Source organism: Fundulus heteroclitus, chromosome 17 (genome assembly GCF_011125445.2).
Source record: "Fundulus heteroclitus isolate FHET01 chromosome 17, MU-UCD_Fhet_4.1, whole genome shotgun sequence".
NCBI classification, from domain to species: domain Eukaryota; kingdom Metazoa; phylum Chordata; class Actinopteri; order Cyprinodontiformes; family Fundulidae; genus Fundulus; species Fundulus heteroclitus.
The window spans coordinates 13,307,519-13,329,904 of NC_046377.1; the positions used below are offsets into that span (position 1 = coordinate 13,307,519).

General features: G+C 39.5%; 2 protein-coding genes across 5 annotated transcripts in view; one reads left to right on the plus strand and one right to left on the minus strand.

Moving 5' to 3' along the window:
• Window positions 1-7,275, minus strand: part of chchd3a (coiled-coil-helix-coiled-coil-helix domain containing 3a) — a 101,672-nt gene extending 94,397 nt beyond the window's left edge. For all 4 annotated transcript variants that reach the window (XM_036148978.1, XM_036148976.1, XM_036148977.1 and 1 more), the window contains exons 1-2: window positions 7,024-7,275; window positions 2,610-3,393 (exon numbers count right to left, since the gene is read on the minus strand). In XM_036148978.1, coding sequence (XP_036004871.1) covers window positions 2,610-3,393; window positions 7,024-7,104 — 865 coding nt within the window. In that variant the 5' untranslated portion in view covers window positions 7,105-7,275. The remainder of the gene's footprint in view (window positions 1-2,609; window positions 3,394-7,023) is intronic.
• Window positions 7,276-18,145: 10,870 nt separating this feature from the next.
• exoc4 (exocyst complex component 4) overlaps window positions 18,146-22,386 on the plus strand; it is a gene marked incomplete at its 3' end in the record, with an annotated part of 134,430 nt that continues 130,189 nt past the window's right edge. The window contains 1 exon segment of the mRNA XM_036149141.1: window positions 18,146-18,285. Within this exon segment, the coding sequence (XP_036005034.1) occupies window positions 18,206-18,285 (80 nt within the window).

The following is a 22,386-nucleotide window of genomic DNA, read 5'->3' on the forward strand; positions in this document are numbered from 1 at the left end:
CATAAGGTGACACAGTGTACCGTAATGCTCTGAATATCCATTAAGTGGAGCGGCTTCATTGCTTACCAAAGCCGTACTTACACATTTTAACAGATTTTTACCCCATTTTACCACATAAAATCAGTCAGTAAACACAACAAGTTCTGTAATTATATATAAGGCGCACCGGATTATAAGGTGCACCATCAATTTTTGAGAAAATTTAAGGATTTTAAGTGCGCCTTATAGTCTATGCCGGAGTTTTGGCCCATTCCTCCAAACAGAGCTGGTCAATCTTACAGCATAATGAAAGAGTAAATAAATGAGCGCAGAACTTCTGAACAAACAGAACATGGTTTGCTTCTTATTTTAAATATCTCCTTGTAATGTTGCAGCAAACTTAGCTGCGAGACAATGTCGGAGGTAAGGTAGATTTATTTTATTTCTAAATTATCCAAAGTCATTTAATACAGCGTTTATGTAGATAGACTTTCATGTGTCGATTATTGTGAAGCTACAAACGTCACTTGCTAATAATCAAGAGCATCCTTTTAAAGGAAAACATGCGCAGCAGTTGCAGTCTGTAGCTCACACGTCGGCTTCCTTTCAACCCTTTTCTACATGAGGTAAAAATAAAACCTGTTAAGAAGACTCGAGTCTCAGACCAGAAGTCTAAGGCTGTGTTCACACTGCAGGTCTTCATGCTCACAATCCCGATATTTTGCTGAAGTTGGATTTGCAAAGCAAACCGCAAGCACAGATAACAGAAGACGTCACATAGCAGCGCATTGTTTACGGAAGCGTGAATGGTGAATAGAATTGTTTCTAGAAGTATTCAATAAAGTATTGTTAAAGAAAAACTAAAAAAAATATATATATTTAAAAACGCAGACACTAGCCGGCATCTCTCCTTTTTATTATTAGAAATGTTGAGCAATGGGAGCCGACCGTATTAAGACCACATGAAAGCAAGATGAAGTAAGGTAAGTAGAAATCAGCACAGCTATTAGCAACAGAGCGCTAAATGCTACTATTGTGTGTGGATGTGGAGTGATAGACAGGAGAGTGACGTAAAAGTGACCGTTCAGACAGCAAACACTGAAAAAAATCCAATCCGTATCCGAATTAGTACCACATATGGTAGTGGCACAAATAAAAAAAAAAAAAAAAAAATGGTGGGGGTGGGGGTCAAAAGTTTGGTATTGGACCGTTCACACTGCCATGAAAAGACGGTTATGGGTCGCATTTTGGCAAAAAGATCGGCTTTGGGTCGCATATCCCTGCAGCCTAAGTCTGAAGTCCTATTTATTCAATTCAATTCAATTTTATTTATATAGCGCCAATTCATGAAACATGTCATCTCGAGGCACTTTACAAAGTGAAATTCAATCATATTATACAGATTGGTCAAAAATTTTCTTTATAAAGGGAACCAGTTGATTGCATCAAACTCCTGACAAGCAGCATTCACTCCTGGAGAAGCGTAGAGCCACAGGGAGAGTCGTCTGCATTGCCCATGGCTTTGCTGCTATCCCTCATACTGAGCAAGCATGAAGCGACAGTGGAAAGAAAAACTCCCCATTAACGGGAAGGAAAACCTCTGGCAGAATTAGGCTCAGTATGAACGGTCATCTGCCTCAACCGACTGGGTGTTACAGAAGACAGAGCAGAGACACAACAAGAGAGACAAATAAGCACAGAAGCAAACATTGATCCAGTAATCTGTTCTATATTAGATGGTAGTAGCGGGTGATCTGTCGTCCTTGGATGATGTCCAAGGAAGACTCCTCTTGAATCAACTTAAGTGTAATTCAAGAGGAAGAAGCTCAAGTCGTATAGTGTCTAAACTCTTCACCAGATTCCTAACTGTTCATTATGTCTTTAAGACATTTTGTGTCATGTTTCTTAATATAGACAACATAGTTTGCTTTCCCACCTACAACAGCTGTCAGTGGGGACAAACCCTGAAAAGCAAAGCTTGCCTCAAAAAAAAAAAAAAAACTTAACAATAAAAAACAGTCCTGAAGATGTGTTTAGTCTGCAATCTTTATGTTGTACTTTCAGTAACCTTTTTCATTAAAAAGGAAAATTAATCATGTCATTAACAGTTGGTGCATGGCAATAAATCACTATATGACAGTAGTGACTGCAAGGCCAACTTTTTAAATTAAGACTAATTAGAATTGCCATGAAAAGTTAGAGGCAAACAGCTTAAGGTGGCTTACTGTAAGCACCCACACAATAGGCACAATCAAAATGAAATGCAAAACAAATCCATGGCATGTTCAGTCCTACGTAACCTTTGGCTTCTAATTAAACATGTTACAGAAACCCTGTCACACATTTCAAGATGAAAACATGGCCAAGAAAAAAAAAAAAAACATTTACGATGTAAGAAATGAGCTGGTCCTCTTCTACAAACTAACCTTAATGAAGCTGCTTCTGAAGTTAATAAAGCTAGATATATTAAAATTAAACACAAATACTGACCGTGTCAGAAATCAGACACGTTTTCCGAATAAGCCTCGTCACAACCTTGGGTCTCGATCGCTTCCGCGGCATTGGAGAGCATATCTAAGGAGGTACGCGTTTCACGAACAGATTTTATGGAAACTGGAAATGGAACTCACCTGCTGGTGGCGCAGCAGGTGGTGAAACCGGACTCGACTGAGACACTGCCGACGGCTCGGGGACTGGAGCGGGTGATAATGATTCTGCGGTGGGCTGGGGAGGAGGTGCAACTGGTTCACAAGCAGCAGTAAACTCAGGCAAGGGAGATGTAGCTGAAGGCTCAGCGGCCTGCTGAGGCATAGAGCCTCCTGTGGGAAGCATGGATGATGGCAGGATGGTGATAGGCTTGAAAACGGGAGGGGAGGAAAGCGGTTCCGAATCCGATTTAGGGATACGGGGTGAAGCAAGAGGCTCAATGGCATGCGGAGCGGCAATGGGTGCGATTACTGAAGTAGAAGCAGCGATGGGTGGAGTGAAGGAAGGAGATGCTTCAGTTACAGAGGGGGAAGGTTCGAGAGGAGCTAGAGCTTCCACCACACCTGAAGCATGGCGGGAAACGGGAGTGAGCTGTTCAGTGAGAGCAGGAGGAGGGGAGGCAGGAAGGGTTGTTACGGGCTCAAAAGCAGAAGCGGCGACAGAAACGGAGGGAGAAGGGTGAGGAAGAACCAAGTCAACTTTGGTGTTTTCTGCTACCTGTTCTGCGGGAGGTTTAGGAGGTGGTGCTGGAGGTGCTACAGGTTCTACGACAGGAGGGAGAGGAGGCAAGGAGGTGGCGAGGTCAACGAGAGGAGGAACGGGTGGCAGCAGAGGAGGAGGAGGAGGAGGAGTGAGGACCGGCGCCTTTGAAGTTGCCGACGTGGGAGCGGCCGCTTCTTTCATACGCTTGATCACATTTTCAGAAAGCTGTGAACGACAAAGGAAACTGTTAGAAGAATGTAATCAAACAAAAATGGAATGATTTTTCTTGTTTCTTGCAATGGTATTAATTCACCTTGAACGTTTTCACATTTGTCACCGCACACTCTAATGTATTTGATGGGAACCTTTTGTTTTAGACAAGAGTCGACGTGTAGTAGAACCATGTATCACTGCAGTTGCAGCAGCTGCAAGTCTTTTGAACGGGTTTGCACATTTAGAAAACTAAAAGCCCAGACCCCTCAGCGGGAATGAATGGAGAGAATCTATGAAGATCAATTTTTAAGTCTAGCCACAGACTGACAACTGGATTTAGCCTTGAACTTTGACTGGGCCATTCTAACAAATGAATATAAAGCCCAAACTCTGGCTGTATTTAATGTTTCTGACCTGCTGGAAGGTAAAATTCCACCTCGGTCTAGGGCTGGACAATTAATTGCCTTTGCAATATAATTACAATTTAAAGAAAAAAGGCAACTTCCAAAACACATAGGTCTGCAGATTTTGGCTATGTAACAATTAATGGGTGAGGCGCGTCCTTTAGGGGGTCGGTAATATGTTTAAAGTGGGTTTGCCTCCACATGGGAGGGAGGAGAGTTGCAGCAGTGAGATAATATAATTTTATTACTTGTTTTAGAGTTTATATATTCATACTGTTTTACCTAAAACCATATAGTTAAGTACCGGTCAAACTGTTTAATACACAGACTTGTTTGTTGGTTGCGCTTTATATTCAACAAGCACTGATGTCCAACTCAATTAAAAGCTATTCTCTTGAATAATAACATTCTGATTAATAAAAACTGTTAATTTGTTGTTTTAAATATAAATTTTTTGTTTTTACAAACCTCTTTATCTACAGGCCATTTTTGTTGCTTGTGGTTAATGCAGAGAAAAGTCAAAATTAAATCGCAATTATAGTTGAAATACATCACAATTTAGACCTTTGTGCTAAATCGTACAGCCCTACCTCAATCTTGTGTGTTTTGTGACCACTAACAGATTTTTTTTTCATCAATTTTTTTTTTTCTCTTTTAAATCAACTCTAAACTTGTGAGCGGTCCCTGCTGAAGAAAGGCCCCCCCACAGCATGCTGCTGCCATCGCTCTGCTTCACAGTGATGTCCAGGGTTATCTGTCCCCTCCACATGTTTTATAGTAGGCAAGCTAGTTTAATTTTAGCATCATCTGAACAAATCACGTCCGTCCACATGTTTACTGTCCTCAACATGGCTTATGGAAAACATTCAGCAACAGGTCGCAGCTGTGCCTTACCCTTTCCATTTTCAGATTACGGATTGAACAGTGCTCTGTTAGATGTTCAAAGCTTGGGATGTTTTTTTTTTTATAATCCACAGCCCTGCATTTTGATTGGGCTCTACGTTATACAAGATATGACAACTAAAATCAGCAAACTATCTTACAAGTGCTGATAAAAAATACATATTCTTCACAGTGAGAGATGCGTTTGATGTGCTCAGGAACCGCAAACACATTGGAAATGCAAGGCAGGAGGTTTGAGGGAGTGTCTGTCTGCAGCACCCAAGATGCCGTACACTAATACAAAAAAATACACGGTTGAAATAATGTTTTTTTTATGCTGAATCAAAGTTGGGCGACCGGTGTTTCTGAACAAAAGCTAAAAGCTGGTAGACAAGATAAAGGTCAGTACAAAACAGCACGTTGCAGCAGATTTTGACTGAAAGGTAGAGCATGTGGACGGCTGGTGTTGAAAAAAAAAGAAAAGCTGCTGCGCTGTCTCCCCAAACTGTCTCATCTCGTCTTCATCTAAACATTTTACAAGCTAAGCAAAAGATTTGCAAACGGGAATCTGAAACTAATGCTGCGCCGTTTCTGTCGGCACATGCCTTCCCTTTGGTTCGTCTCCCGACCATTTGAGGAGGGACGTACATTTGAAAAAGTCACATCGTGTTTCCTTTCAAAAAAAAAACAAAAAAAAAAACCTAAATGGTAGCTGATGACTGGAGCTGCTGCTGCAACTAGTCTGAAAGCGAAATCATTTCCGATTCTTCGTCAGAGAGCGTTTTGGTTGTTGGAAAAAAAAGCGTTCCTTCGCTAGTGCCATGACTCTCCAGACAAAATTTGATCATTTCTTAATGTAGTGCCACAAGGAAGGAGAGCAATTCACAACCATTCTTTGCTGATTTGGGCCCAAAACAAACAATCATTTATATTGTCTGAATGTTTTTCTTTTTTTAGATTTTCGAAAATTGTGTAATCGTATTGGTGAACATTATTATCAAAGTGTTGAATCTAAAAAAAAAAAAAAAATTTCACCTGCAAGACTAACAAAAAATGCCTTCTTTCCACTATTTTTAAAAGCAAGTGTCCTGCTGAACAAATCTGTAGTCTTAAATTTGTTGTTTAAGTTCCACTTAAATCATATTTATGTCAAGACACACTCACACCAAAGGGCAATTTTTGGAGACCACTTAACATGCGCCATGTTTTTGGGAATGTGGTAAGAAGTTGGATTACCTGGAGAGAACCCATGCATGCCCAGGGAGAACATGCAAACTCCATGCAGAAAGACCCTACCTAGGCCAGGATTCAAACCCAAGGCAAGGCAACCGTGTGACCAGCTGCAGCACTGAGCACGATTGAGAGATTCTAGTCCAGCAAGGTGACTCCCCTGCATTTTATAGACATATACTTGCTCCACAACATCTGATTCAAACAGTTATCTCCCCAGCCGGTCCATATGTTCAGCCAGCTAAAGATCCTTTCATTGAAACTAGACAGACAATGATGGGTAAACAGCTGGCTGGCACTTTTAAACACTGGGATACATTGGATGAAGTCTGGAAATACAAATAGGCATTCATATTCTGTTTTCCTTTTTTTCCATACTTTAGCCTATATGGAAAATATCTAATTCCAATGCCATACTTTTGCAGTTTTTGTAAGAAATCTCTTCTCACGCAGGGAAAGTCAAAAACATGCATATTTCTGATGGTCACTTCAGATCTAAAAAAAAAAACAGATCTACTGGCCAGCCAAAACGGCAAATCCTTCCTTCTGTAGTAGACAAACGTTAAAGAACTGGCATAAACAGGACTAAACAAAAGCTTTTTCCATGTTGGCTTAACGACAGAGTAATAATAGAGTCAAGCTCACTGAAGTGTTATGTGATCAGCTAAAGCCTCTCGGGCTATATTTAACACCAACAGAGTGGCACAGGTGAATTTATAATGGCAGCCTAATAGCAGAGGTTGATCATAAAACATTATGCACATTGTCATCTTGACAATACCCCCAATTAAAGGAACAACAATGAGTGATGTATTACGCACCAACCTTTAAAAAAAAAAAAAAAAAAAAAAAAGATTTGGGCTAAAAAAAAAAAGAATAAAAAAGTTCGCACAGTTTGAAAATAACACTCCTTGTTTTGTTTTATTTGGCTTTCATTGAGTGAAACTTCCAGCGTGTACACAGTCTGAGTGCAGTACTTCGGCTCGAGTTTAGCCCGTTTTGTTGTCATTAGCACGGCGTGCGTACCGCCTCGTGAGTGACAGCACATCTGCCTCTTTTTTTTTTTTTTTTCTTTATCAAAGCTGTGACACCTGTTCGTTTCCAACAGGTCTGCCCTGTCACTTACCCGTATGCCCTTCACCACTGTTATATTGTCGTTCTCGTCTGACTCAAATGACACTCGGCGGGTACTGTTGTTTGCTCCCATTGTCGGACCGCAGGCTGTCACAGGTGCCGCTTATCTGCGCTGCATGGAACACGCAACGCGAACGCACACTTTGGTTTTAGTCCGGGTTATCTGCAGCCAAATATAAATGGGGGGCCCCGAACTACACGGCTTCAGAAAAGAGAGCGCTTCCTTAGCATGACGTTTTTTCCCCCCCGTAAAGAACGTCCAACGCTATTGGAGACGGAGGTGACCCGTCTGTGTATCGAGAATGCTTATTGGTGGATGCTTCAATGTGGGCGGAGCGGTTCTGTGACGTACTGCATTCTTGTTTCACACGTGAAGAGCTCGCGTTTAGTATGGCTCCGTATTTTCATTCATAAACTAAATTGTTGAATACATTAATAGGTTATCATAAATCACTTAAAATCTAATTCGATTTTTATTTTAATATTTAAAATACATTTATGTTGACTTATACAGTGTATTTCATATGTCTACACTTTGGACATTTTCCCACCTTGTCACACCACAAAACTAATAGAGTGAAACATAATTGTAAAGTTGATGGAAAATCATACATGGTCTTCAGTAATGTGTACATGTCCTCCCCTCTAATACGTTTGTAACTACAATTGCCAAAAGTACTAGTTACCCTACCTGTGATAGAATTCACCTTTGCAATAAGCGTAATCGTGAAATTTCTTCATTAAATATCCCACAGTCAGCTGTTAGTTGTATTATAGCACAGTGGAAAGCAATTGGTAATGACGGCAGACCCAGATAAATCAAACAGCAAAATGTGTAGAGCCATGTCTTGTGGCCTTCAGATTAGCTCAGCAATAGTGATTAAAGAGCTTTGTGGAATGAGTTTACAAAGCGAGTGGCTGCATCCAAGCCCTGCATTATCAAGTTCATTGCAATGCATCAGATGCAGTGCCATAAAGCATGTCGCCACTGGATTTGAGCTGTGGAGAAAGTTCTCTGGAGTGACAAATCATAAGTCTCTGCCAGGCAATCCCTTGGAAAAGTCTGGGTTTGGCATTTGCGTAGTTTAAAGGTACATATTGTGCTATTAAATGATTCAGGTGTATTCCCCCAGTCCCTAAAAACAGCAATTATCAAACCACTGCTGAAAAAGGACAATTTAGACAATTACTACTGCAGCACTACAAGCCTATTTCAAACCTCCCCTTTATCAGTAATAATTTTTGAAAAGCTGTATTTCAACAGTTGAATAGCTTATTAACAAATATCAGCCGCTATATTCTCAGGTTTCTGTGCTCACCACAGTACAGAGAGACCGCCCTTGTCAAGGTGTTTAATGACATCCATATAAATGCAGATTGTGGAAGAACCACGGTGCTGGTATTATTGGACCTCAGTGCAGCATTTGATACTGTCGATCACCCCGTTTTGATAGAGCGCCTGGAAAACTGGGTCGGCCTTTCTGGTACAGAACTCGACTGGTTTAAATCCCGCTTAAAGGACAGGGACTTTTTTGTGTCAGTAGGTAACTTCACATCAGAGATGACAAAAATCACATGTGGGGTTTCCCAAGGGTCCATCCTGGGTCCCCTCTCAATATCTACATGCTTCTACTAGCTTAGACCATAAAAAAAAACAACATTAGGTATCATAACTATGCAGACGACACACAGCTCTACATCATCATGTCACCAGGTGACTATGAACCCGTTCAAGCACTGGGTAAATGCTTAGAAGAAATCAATGCATGGATGTGCCAAAATTTTCTGCAGTTGAATAAAAGAAAAACTGGAGTAATACCTTTTGGACCAACAGAGGAGAGATTAAAATTAAGCACTCAGCTTCAGCTGCTATAACCACTGATCAGGTCTGAAATGTGGGTGTTGTGATGGACTCAGACCTGAACCTCCAAAAGCATCTAAACACAAGGTTACTGCAACGGTGTCTTCACAGGTATAGTAAAAAAGTGGATCAGACAGCTGCAGCTGATCCAGAATGCTGATGCCCGCATCCTCACTAAGACTAAGAAAGCAGAGCACATTACCCTAGTTCTGAAGTCCTTACACTGTATCTCAGAGAATAGACTTTAAAATACTCTTATTAGTCTATAAATCACTGAATGGCTTAGCACCTGAATACATCACAGACTTGTCAGTTTGTCAAGCATCCAGACCACTCAGGTCTTCTGGCTCAAGTCTACCTTACATTCTCGGAACCAGAACCAAACAAGTTGAAGCAGCATTTAGTTTTTATGCTCCACTTATCTGAAACAAACTCCCAGAAGATTGTAAAAGTGCTGAAATGCCATGTTCCTTTAAATTAAGGTTAAAAACCTATTTGTTTAGAGTTGCCTTTGAATGTTAACTGAAAGATCATTAGATTAAGTTTGTAGTCCAATTTATCTTAACCCGCTGCTACTATCCTACTGCAATGTACTTTCCTCCGTATGCTTTATTTTCTTATGATGTGTTCATGTACAGCACTTTGAAACATCTTGTTAATGAAATATGCTATACAAATAACATTAAATGATTGCCTGCCTTTCCTTGCCTTATCCAACATTAGTGCCTGAATTCACGTATGCTTTCCTGGGAGAATGGTGCAAGTTTCCACGTTTCTAGAAAATGTCCTGACAATCATGTAGAATCAGACTTGGGACTCTGAATATCTGAAGTAAAAACTTTTATTTACAGGCTAAACAGTACAATAAATGAGGCTTCTGTGACAAAGCTTCTTGGGGAAGAGAGGTGCAGTTAAATGGAGCGGGAAGTGGAACAAGAGAAGTTCTTTGAATTGGGTAACAGAAGTTGAATGGCTTACAGTGCTGCCGTTGGTAGATTGGGAGGAAGTCAGGATCCTGGTGGTGGCCTGAGGGTAAGTACCATTCTATGCAAATTTCAGTTCCAGGGCAGATTCATGAGTGAGAGAAGCAGATGGAGGTTTGAGAAGCAGATAGAGTTGGCTCACAGGAGAGCTGGAAACCAGGTGACAGCTGAGGATGCTGGGGCTACAGTGGACGACTGAGAGAGGATTTCCAGAGACATTTGTCGAGGAGTTTTTTTTTTTTGTCTTTTTAGGAGAGACCAAACCAGCAGTAAAGATTTAAGCAAGGAGGCTGAACATCAGGAGAAAGACTGATCATCCAACATCAACCTTAAACCCCCAGCAGCCAGATGAGGGAAACGCAGACAGGCGTGCGATCTTTTCACGGCCTCGGCCTCCAGCAGGAATCCTATGTTCAAGAAAGATCTCCACACAAACACACACTCACATTCACACACCAGGATCACCAGGATCGTGAAATGTGTAGTTAATTTGTTGCTGTATACTGTGCTTATGTAAATAAAGTTTGATTGATTGTTTACATAATGAAACTTTCCCTGCGTAAACTTGTTTCAGTTTTATTCTAGGTGTGAACGGTAAAAAGCAGGTACATTTTTTTGAGAAAGGAGGTTCTTCGTTTTTCTGACATATTGTAGAAACAACTTTTTCAAGAACCTTAATATGAAAAGGGTTGGCCCCTCTGTGGTGGTGTAGCAGGTTAATACTGTATCATTCATTGCCATGTGTTTGTGCAAGGTGTTATTACTTGATGTGGCGGTCCCTGAATATGAGAAGAGCCAAAAGGACTCAACCACAATATGGAAAGGGTTTGAGGGTTGCCTCAAAGAAATCCCCTCACCAGGTTAAAGTTTTCTTTTAATTAATTTCATCCATGATTACATCATCTTCCACTTATCTGAAGCTGGATTGCAGAGAGAAACCCGGATACCTCTCTCCCAGGCAACGCTCACCGCATTTCTTCTTGAGGATCCCAAAGGTTTTCCAAGCCAGAAGGAATTCCCTTCTTTGGTTGTTGTTCTCACCTACCAAGACTGTAAGCTTGCTTTTACTTTAAATAAATCACCTGTTACATCATCATGTGACTCACACGTACTTGTCAGTATTCTGGTCCCCCAACAACAGCCTGAAATATGACAAACACTCAATAAAAAGACACATAAAAACAACCTTTTTCTTCTCTAAGGCTAAACGTTGCTCGGTTTTGGTCGGCTAAAGCTATGAAAAACAATTTCTATTCGCTAAACGCCAGAATACTGACAGGTTTATTCAGATGAGTTTCTTCAAAGTTGACATGCACTAAGATTATTATGTCTTCAAACACCTTGGGAAACCCTAACAATTATGCCGAGGCTTTGTAACTGTGAAAAATGAAAGGACATCAACCATGATATGAGAAAGAGAAGTGTGGATCTCCACATCGCTGGGTCCTCCTTGGGTGAAACTTCCAGATGTCTGAAAGTGCATTTGTCAATTCAAACAATTATGTGGAAGGATAAACCCCACAGGTAACATCCTGTTTTGGTGTGTAATATGCAAATCAAACCAAGAACTAAAGCAAAAGATCATGTGAAGATGCTGTTTTAAGCTAGAAAGAGACTGTTATTGTCTTTAGCGTAACAAATCCTGTACAGGCACTGGCTAAAAGGCTTCCCAGACAAGATGAAACCATCACTCTAAAAACAATGTAAAAAAGCCAGATTATAGTTTTCAAATGCCATCTCACAGTGACGTGAAATTTTGAAAATATATCCTGCGGCCTGATGAAAATAAAACTGAAGTATATCACTATAATCACCATTGTTAATTTTGGAGAATAAAGATGAAAACTTGCTTACATGAAGAGAACAGCCCAACTGTGAAGTAAGGGGGAGTGCTGCAAGAGGAACTGGTGACCCAACAAAATAAATGTGGTCATGAAGACGGAACATTATGAGGAAATAATGAAGCGCCATCTGAAGACATCAGCCAGGAAGTTATAGCTTAGCAACAAGTCAATCTTCCAAATTGAAGCAAACAGCAGAGTTGGTTACAAAGCGGTCGATGTTTTGGAGTGGCACTGCGGAGCCCTGAAAAAAAGGCACTGCGAAGCTGAAAAGGTGTGTTTGAGCAAAGCTGCCTACAAATATAAAATAATTACTCCAATTTTTGGAGGCAGAATGTGCCAAATTTGATTATTGGCGTTTAGCAGATAGACAGAGTTTTAATAATTCTGACTTAAAATTGTGCTGTTTTATTGGCCACTGAAAGATATTTTCAAATGTCACCATTTGTCATAAAATGTGCTGATATCTACTTTTGTGAAATCTGCATCACAAGATTACACATTTTTCCTAAAACACAGTTTCAAATTGCTTTGTTGTGCGATGTTGTCCATTAAAGGTATCCAGAATTTGTTTTACATTTGCAGTCTTTAATTCGTTATAATTCAGAACAAAATAACCAGCCAACCAACTTTAAATAATCTCTGACATGTTCAGGTCAATGGACTCTATAAACATCGTGAAATGGTCAACACCAGCTTCAAACTGATTTATTGGTATACTTTTTTTATAGAATATTATACATTTAAATTAGGCTTGAAGGAAATAATTATATTTGTTGAAACACTTGAGGAGTAATGAACATTTTAATTCATTACCACAAGTAATATACAAATAAAGCCCAACAAACAAACATTTTGTTTTTTTTGCTCCTGCTTTTTATGTCTGGAACTGACACACACACACACACACACACACACACACACAAAAACAATTTTTTTAGCGATGCCAGGATGGATGGGCAGAATATTAATGGACTTCTTTGAACATACATCTGTCATATTTACGGGGCTGCTTGCAGGTTGGTGTGCCTCTCTCAAACTTATCTGATAGCAGGGTGTGACCAGCAGGTGTTTTCTGACAGCTGGACCTTAAGCCCAGTCAGAAGGAGCTTAGAAGGAGCGGATTCCCCGAGGCAGAGCCCAGATTGTCTTCTTCCATGAGAGGTAATCAGACACACTGATTCTCAGCCTGGGCGTTCTTGGCCATTTCTACGTTTACCTCTTTGTGGTCCTCCCTTTACGAGCAGTCCTGGATTACTCCTGTGAACCTGAAAGAACCATTCATTCATTCATTCACTCATGTGTATCGATAAACTTTTGAAACTTTTCTTTGGTGTCTGCAGTCATTGCTTGCACAAGTGTCTCAAAATTAACCTAGATGATAGTATATATATCAAACTATAGAGCAAACCATTTAGAGTTCAAAAAAATCAAAAATATGCCATTCCATGAAAGAAAGCAGCTATAGTTCTTGGAGTACAACAACTACAGCAAGGAAAATTAAATTGATGCGACTACATTGTCAAATTCTTGGAATCCTTGTATTCTAGTCTTCCTCACACGGTATAAATCTATTCAGCTTTGTCATTCCTTACATAAACAATTACGCCTGGCATCATCTTATTCTTTAAACATGCCATTTTTTTTACAGGTTTTGTTGAGAAAAAGCAACATAGGTATTCCAGTACAAAACTTTTAATCTAGTTTTGTTTAAAAACTACATAAATTTAGATTTTGTATCTTTTCAAAGTGCATTTTTATTCTATCGTTGTATATAGAGCCTATGGAATATTACATTACAGTCCTTGGGTGTTTGAGTTTTGGTTTTCATTTATATCTGTGTTTTGATCCTTTCCTTGTTAGTTGTTTGTATTCCATGGATTTTGCCGTATTTAGCGGGGGGGGGGGGTTTATTCACTATTTTCTGTAAGGTTTCTGTATCAGTTCATTCCTTCGTGTTTAGTTTCTTAAATTGGTTCTTGTGTTCTGTTGTCAATGCATTTAGGTTTATTCTTCTTAGATCAGTGTTGGTCTTTTCCCTTGATTAGAAGTCTTTCCAGTCCCTTTACCACCAAAAGGCCGGGATTTAAATAAACCCCAAGACCAGGACCTTTCATCCAGGAAAGTGTAGGACTAGGTAACTAAAATTACTATCTAAAATTGTGTCAGAATGAGGGCTTTCAAAGTCCTGGGTAATGGCTGCAAGTGTCAAGAATCGGAGGCAGGGGACCCAGAATTCAGCCAGACCAGCAGATGTTCAATTAGATTTTTTATTAACAAAAGGCAAAACAGGGAAAAACCAAAAAGGACCGTCAATCCAAAAAAAACGGCACAAAAATGAACAGACTAGTGTGGCTAGCGTGGCAGGCAGGACAGGAACAGACAGGAACAGGGTGGCTCAGATCTTTGGGGACAAGGGGTCAAAAATCCAAAAGTAAACCAATAAACAGAAACTTGCAGGAGGAGACTCACCCATACTCAAACAGACGACCTGGCACTGATGTCTGGTCTCAACTGTTTATATGGAGGTGGAAGCAGGTGAAACCGGTCAGAGATGATTGCAACAGGGGTGGAGTAAGGCAGGTGTGCAGAGTGGGTAATTAGACCAGACATCAGTGCTGAGGCTCAAAACAAGAACAGACAAATCTAAAAAGCTGACAAGACAAGAGGACAGAAACAAACTACACACACAACTTACAAAGAAACAAAATCACTCTAAAGAAAAAAACCTAAAAACTGAAAATAAAGCTTAGACTAAAACAGATGACAAAACCAGATAACCTAACAGTAAATAAAAACCCAGACAGGACAAAAACTCAAAGCAAGCAGAGAACCTAAAGCAGGAGAGTAAAATGACTCAAAAATAAAACCCGAACAGAAACCAGAATATTACAGCAAGTTCCTGCAATGGTAAAGGGCGATTGTGTCTTACTTCAGCTCCCTTTGTATTAATTAGTCCCCTTCCCTTCATTTCCCTGTTTTTTTTTCTGCCTTAGCTTTTCCATATCTGCTCCGATTAGTTCATCTGGTACCGTTGTCATCTTCCATCTTCCGGTCTCAGTGTTTAAGCTACTGTTTTTATTTTATTTTATTTTATTTTCTATTGTTCCATCCTGGATTCCTCCATTTGCACTCTAGATTCCTCTGTCTGTGCACCATAACCTCTTTACTCAATAGAGACTTGTAGGTTTTCTGTTTTATTTTGATTAAAAACCGTCACCATAATCATCCTGAGCTCCTGTCTGCATTTTCCATCTAACAATCTACAAAACCTGACAGAAGGATATAGCCATGATTTGTACCAAGGAGACTGATGTTTTAAAAGGTTCAGAGCTATTGCGGCAGAATTTCATCGGGTCCTTAACGTGATGGACCCGCTGAAATACTACCGCAATATCTTCAGAAAAACAGAGCATACACACAAAAAGAACACAGAAAGACTGATTTAGGAGTACTTTCCGCGTTAGAGTAAAGCAAAAGGGTAATTACAGCACTGACTTGATCTAGGAGAGAAACACAGCCAAGCAGATAAGCTCCCAGCGTGTTTTCAAGTCCAGAGGATGAAAGAGAGCACACACAGTTAGCAGTTAGTCGCAGTTAAAGCTCAGCCAATAGTCTGGGAGAGAAACAGGGCTAAACACTTGCAGACTTCTACAGAAGGAGACATGAACTTGTTGGCAGCACCAGCTCGGCCTACGTTCAGGACGGTGTCCCAGCTACAGGCCGGATGTAGCAACTATACTCCTCAGCCACCCTCAGGGGTCTACAGCATAGAGCAGGGATCACCAACCATAATCCTCAGGGCTTACTTTGTTATCAGTCTAGATGTGTCACAGTTACAATTCAAATGGCTGAATTACCTCCCCAACAAATCATCACCCCTGGAAATTAACCATCCATTTGATTGATGTGTTCTGAACCAGGGAAATCTGAAAACCGTGCGGGACAATGGCCCCTGGTGTGGATAACACCGTTTTAGATGTTTTCCTGATGCAACACACCTGTTTACACTGCAATGAATATTTTTCAAGCTTTTGCTTTTCATCTGGTTGTGCATTGTTGCCAAACCTAATGTTTTAAAGCGGCCAACCAAAAACATAAAAGATAACAGGGCCAAATGCAAAAGCCTGTTTTCTAATTATAGTTTGCAAGATAAAACAGAAGAATAGATAAAAATGAACAGACAATTTGCACAAGTTAAAATATGTTTTAACAGACTTTCTCACATTTTGAACATTTAAGTGTTCATCAAAATAAGACAAAATAAGAAAAATGTAGCCTATTTGCTATAAAGCTAAAATAAAAAGTACAAATAACCATGAAATAACAAATGCTCACAAGCTAAACGGGGGTGTACAACTTCACAATTGCATCAATAAATCAGTCCTTTACACTGGAAAAGCATTATTCATGATTTCATAGGAAAGTCTTTTGACTTGTTTAGATGTATTTTTTTAAACATGTGTAAAACCAAGTCCACATAATCTCTTACAGTCTCACAGAGCAGAAAATTGCAGCTGGAGGCTTGATGCGCCTCGAGGAGGTGGAGTGTGACAGCTCACAGGAATAAACCTGATATATTATACATATAACCCAGTGCATGTTTAATAAAACTCTTTCATACCTGTTCTTGCATTTTTGTGGAGTTTTTTTCCAATGAGTATGAGTAAAGTCATATTAAACAATATGATTTGGGAGAAAACCCCATTGAAAATTCAATATAGATGTGTATAGTACAGTCAAGGATCTCATAAATCTTGTATGCAATAAACAGTAAACAATGACCAAAGGCATTTATTGTAATGTAAAGCTATTTATCATCGGGTTCTTTTTTTTAAATATATTTTTGATGTAAACAACTTTGAAAAATATTGGTTTTGTAGTAAAGGAAGTTCGATTGGCTTTACAGTAATACTGTGTTGTCACTCCTCAAAGAATTCTCACCCTCTGCTACCAAAATGCTCTAATATCAACTATATTATTGACTTGGAGGTTTTATTTTATTTTTTTACTGATAATGCGTGGCTAAAAAACTTGAGAACATGAATTTGAAGACGACCGATTACTGTAATTTCATTGGTTAAAAATATAGCCTTCAAATGAGATTTCAATGGCCGAGACCTGGTCAAGTATTTTTAAACTCAGTTGAACGGTGTTGCTGCTCAATGGCATGTTTCTATGACCCTGTTCTTTATTAAACACATGGATATTTCAGCACGAGAACTTAATGTTTTACATTATCTGACCTTGGAGAAAGCAGCCCGGTGCATTACTTAGACAAACAATGGCTCCCGTACAACACAGGAATTGCTTTTTGGGGTGGTGGTTGAGAAACAAAGATCACCCACAATGTTATCTCATCATTCTACTGGTACATCAATCAGGACTCAGGCAGCGGGAGATCGACCTCCTTTGCTCCAGAATCAATGCTCTCTTCCATTCTCATTGGTACGGCAGATATGGTGAGAGATACAGGGCGCAGGAGCCCTAAAAAACTCAGCACTATATGTTCTAAATGGTGTTAGCTATTAACTCCCTGACCTTCAATGCCTGTCTCCTTTCTCTTTTGCTCTACCTTGTCAGTCTCAGTGGACCAAAGTGAAAATCTAACAACAAAGCAATTCTGCCCTGTTTTCTGAATATAGAATGGTTAACTGTGACAAATTTTAACTGTGTATATTTTGTGATGCTGATTGTTTAAAATGAGAAAACAGACAAGAAAAAAAACATTCTTGTCATATTTTTTCACAAAGGGTAGCTGTTTTATATCTGTGATATATATAGATGATGTAGACCACATGCGTCTTTTGACTAGGATATTTGGACCAAATGTCTTGATGCTTTTAAATAGCACCAGGTCTTGTGGGGTGAGCACACTTAATTATATGTTTTTGGGTGAAACATAAATAACATGAATAAATAATGTGATTTTAGCATTACATTTTTCCAACCCATACCTATGAAAATCAGATTACTTTAAGCATATTGTATACAGCTGAAGAATAAAGGAATACAGCTCTGTAACGATTACACAAGACTGTTTAAATAGGGAATTGAAGAGGTTTAGATTTATTACACACAATGAATACATTTTCTCAAAGTGAAATAACAACATTTTTGAGACAGATTTACTAGAAAAATAATTAAGTAGTTGGTCAACTTTATAAAAAAAAAAAATACAGCATTATTGTGATCACTCTCAATGTTCTCCTTTTTCACAGTCTAACTAACAAAAATAAAAGAAAATTGTGGAACAAGCAGCCCTGGCCAGATAAATGGTAGTCTACAGCAAGTAATTAATTTCATATTAACCTTGTCAAAAAATGGTCCAGTTGTATAAGAACAAGTGAGCTGACCAAGTCCCCCAGTGCCTTTCGACGATTCTGCATCGCCGCCTATGCCCATTTCAAGCCTACAACTCCCAGAACACCTTGCGCAACCTCACGCTCCCGTCTTCCTGTTTGAGTGCTGCAGCTGGAGAGAGAAAAAATGGCAGCTGAAACAGGCAAATACAGGAGTGCTGTTAGCAAAAACAAAGACCCCTCTGGTCTTCTCATCTCTGTCATAAGGTAAGGCTATTTACCATTATATTTGCGAGGGCGAACATGTATTTAGGAGGCGAGAAAGCTTTTAGGTTACCTATATTTGCACCCAGACACGGGATGACAGCTAGCTTTGGGCAGCTACATGGGAGGTAGCTACATCCTTCCTGTATTATAACTATCTGATACAATAAACATTCGCTGCCTCACGCCCTTTCCCTCCTTTTACTATCAGAATTACTTGAAAGTCATCAATAATTTTAGGTTTATACATTTTAAAAAGTAAAATAAAAGCGACGGTGACTTATTAATATAAATAGCTTATGTGTTATTCTCATCACAACTCGAAGGTGACACTGGGGGGAAACACATGAAAAATAAAAACCAAAGCAGATCGTGTTTAAAAACCTTTGTCTGTCTAAAACCCAGACTAACTTCGAGATATAGCCCTGCATTAGTATTCATTCATCTTAAACATTAAATTACAACTACAAATTTGTTTAAATTTGTTTTTGTATGATGAACCAACACAGATTACTGCATAATTGTTTAGCAAAAGGAGCACAATACATGCTTTTGAAATGTTATTTATGTTGATAAATCTGAAAAGTGTGGCTTGCACTTGTATTAAGCCCTCTCTGGATCCAATGGATTGTTTAACACAATTTTCTGCACCAAGAGCTGCAGGTCTTCTGGGGAAAGTCTCACACCAACTTTGTACATCTAGAAAACTTGGAATATTTTGGTTATCTTCTTTATAAAAGTGCTTAGGTGGTGAAACACTTATTGTACAATATATTTGGCTGTGAATAACAGTTTCCAATATTACAATACAGCTGGATTGTGAACCTTTGCACCTTTTTGTTTAATGCTTTATTGATCTTCCTCTCAACTTTATTGTCCCTGCATAAAAACATTCCTGCAGCGAGATGCTGCCACTGGCATGTTCCACCATTGTTATGACTTGTTTGGGTCTCGGTGATGTAGAAGTGTTAGTTTACTGTCAGGTGTAGTGGTTTTCATCTTGCCTCGAAAAATTCAGTTTTGCGCAGTGGCGAGTCTAGCCCAAATTTCCTGGTGGGACCAGTGTTTTTTTTTTTTTTATGGGGGTACAGAACAAATGAATTAAACAAAAAAAGCTGGGCAGTAGTTCATCATTTAACATATTAAAGGAACTATTCCTTATCCTGAGTGAGGAGAACACTTTAGTTTGACGTGTAAGTCCCGCCCCCAACTGTTTTTACACCATGAGAAACCCTCCTTCCTACTGGTCTCCTCTCAGTCAACGTGCACAAGCCTAAACACACGCCTCAAGCTTGTGCACAATCCTCTGGAGGAAATAAGGTTTCATTGAGGGACTTTTCTTTGTTTTCTTTGACATAAATGGCTATTTCTTGGGTAAATTATATTTTTTCAATAAAAATGGTCCATGCCCCTCGTTGTGCCATTAGTTAGAGAAAGGTCATCCCGGGTTGTCCCCAGGTTGCTGCTTAAAAGCATGGACTTGCTCGATTGCAGAATCAGTTATTCAATTAATATTATTAAATTACGTCTTTCAACTCATAATACATTGCGTAAACAGCGTTTTTTTTCACCAGACAGAAATAAATTCAGGTATAGCTTCTGTAAGTGAGCTACAGAGACATAAAGCCACTTGTGGCTCTGGGACTTCAGGTTGCTGATTCCTGATCCAGCAGATAAAAACTATGATCCTATGTCAATACGACGGAAGCTAAACGTGGAACACCTGGATTTTTAAATCCTTGTTAAAGGTATATAGCCATGATAAAATAAGGTTATATACACCAAGCGTCCATCCTGATAGTGTGTTTAAATCACTTGTAAATAGTGCTGGACCGAGTCTGACCCTCTGCAGTAAAGCAGCAGCTCGCCGTGATCGAAGACCAACCATTATTACTTAAATACACCGATCTACAGCAACTTTAAGAGCATCATATCAGGAACATTTACGTCAGGTTTATTTATATATATATATATATATATATATATATATATATATATATATATATATATATATATTATATTATATTATATTATTATTATTATTATTATTATTAGGCCCGAGCAGCGAAGCGCTGCGAAGGCCTATTGTTTCTGTGTTGTTTCTTATTATTATTATTATTATTATTATTAGGCCCGAGCAGCTAAGCGCTGCGAAAGCCTATTGTATCTGTGTTGTTTCTTATTATTATTATTCTGCCCCCCTAAAGAGGGGCCTTTTTGGGGGCCTTACCATTTTCAAAAACTCACCAAACTTGGCGGATGCAAGAAGACTGTTTAAAAATTTTGGATTTTAAGGTCGTCACAAAAATCAAAAGAAAAATGCCTCAACGGTGCCACCTAGAAATTTTCAAAGGACCCTTTGCTATTCACTTACTTCATCATAGAGTAATGAAATTTTGTACAGTTGTAGATCTAAGCAAGACGCTCAGAATTTACAATTAACGTCATAGTGCAAATATCACAGGAAGTCGGCCATTTTAGATTGAAAGTCGTAATTTGACCTCATTTTTGACGTTTACAGCATTGGTATTTGATCTAACTCGTCCTAGGGATTTCGAGCGAGCGGCTTGAAACTCGGTCAGTCTGATCATAAGGCATGGCCAATTAAAAGTTATCAAAACGGTGAGTTTTTGAGCATGTTGAAGGGGCGTTAGCAGGGGTCAAAGTTCACCTACTCGCCACAAAACAGAAAACTGTTATATCTCCTACACAGAAACACACAGAGGCACCAAACTTTCTGTGATTGATCATCATCGGGTCTTCTACAGTATCCAATGGTCAAATGATGACATCACTTAGGCCACGCCCCCTGACAACAGGAAAAACTGCTATTTCTCCTACACAGAAACACACAGGCACCAAACTTTCTGTGATTGATCATCATCGGGTCTTCTACAATATCCAATGGTCAAATGATGACATCACTTAGGCCACGCCCCCTGACAACAGGAAGTGTCATGTTTTATTGTTAGCAGTCGCTATGTTACCCCTCTGAGCTAATCAACATGAAACTGTGTCCACAGACATGTTGCTGTGTTGTGGATTCCAGGCCCAACTGGATTCCATGTAGCAGTGCGGCATGGTGGCGTGGCGAAGTCACCTGAAACGCCGCTGCCATATGTCCAGACTTCCATAGGGTATTGACAAATTTATTAAAAAGTAACTTAAAATTACCTTAAAAGGACAACATTTTTAAAAGTCAAAAGGCTTATTTGATGCTTTGAGAACATCTCTTCTATTCGGCTACAAAATCAACTGGATTCGATGGAGCAGGGCGGCGTAGTGGCGTGGCAAAGTCACCTGAAACGCCGCTGCCATATGTCCAGACTTCCATAGGATATTGATAAATTTAATAAAAATTAACTTAAAATTACCTTAAAAGGACAACATTTTTAAAAGTCAAAAGGCTTATTTAATGCTTAGAGAACATCTCTTCTATTCGGCTACAAAACCAACCAAAACAGGATGATCTTTTAAGCTATAAGACCATTTTTAAGATGTCAATACATAGATTTTAAGCTGGTGGGTCGCCACTGCCTCCGGTGGCCAAATGCATCGCTGCATCAACTGATCTGCACCAGTTTAATCTCGTCATGGCAAAATTATTTTTTCTCTTCATGTGTGGCCCTAATACTCCATCGTAAGAACACCGCTGTCGTTACCGCGGGTCCTGGGGAAAAAAAAAACACTGCTCCTGGGGGAAATTTTTGATTATGCTCACGCATAGATGTGTAAAACTTCACATTGCAATTCAGACAGGCGCAGACTGAACCGTGCAGTTCATTTTAAAGAGGCAGTTTTGGCGCATATTCCGATAGAAACGGGCTGCGGGGAGCCTAAGTGTGTTGTCGTGGGCGTGTTTACCCGCTGCAGGTAACCGCTGTGAAACAATCAGAAAGATTTCCCTGATTAATAACATCTTTATGGCGCTCATCTTTATTGTTACTATGTGCTGCTTTACCAGTTCTCTCTCTCTCGCTCGCTCGCTCGCTCGCTCGTCATCGGACAAAAATCAAACTGCTTTGTGTTTGTATTTGAAATTGTGCGTCAGACTCAGATTTAGAAGTGTTGTTACGACGTTTGAGCTGTAACTGCAACCGTTTT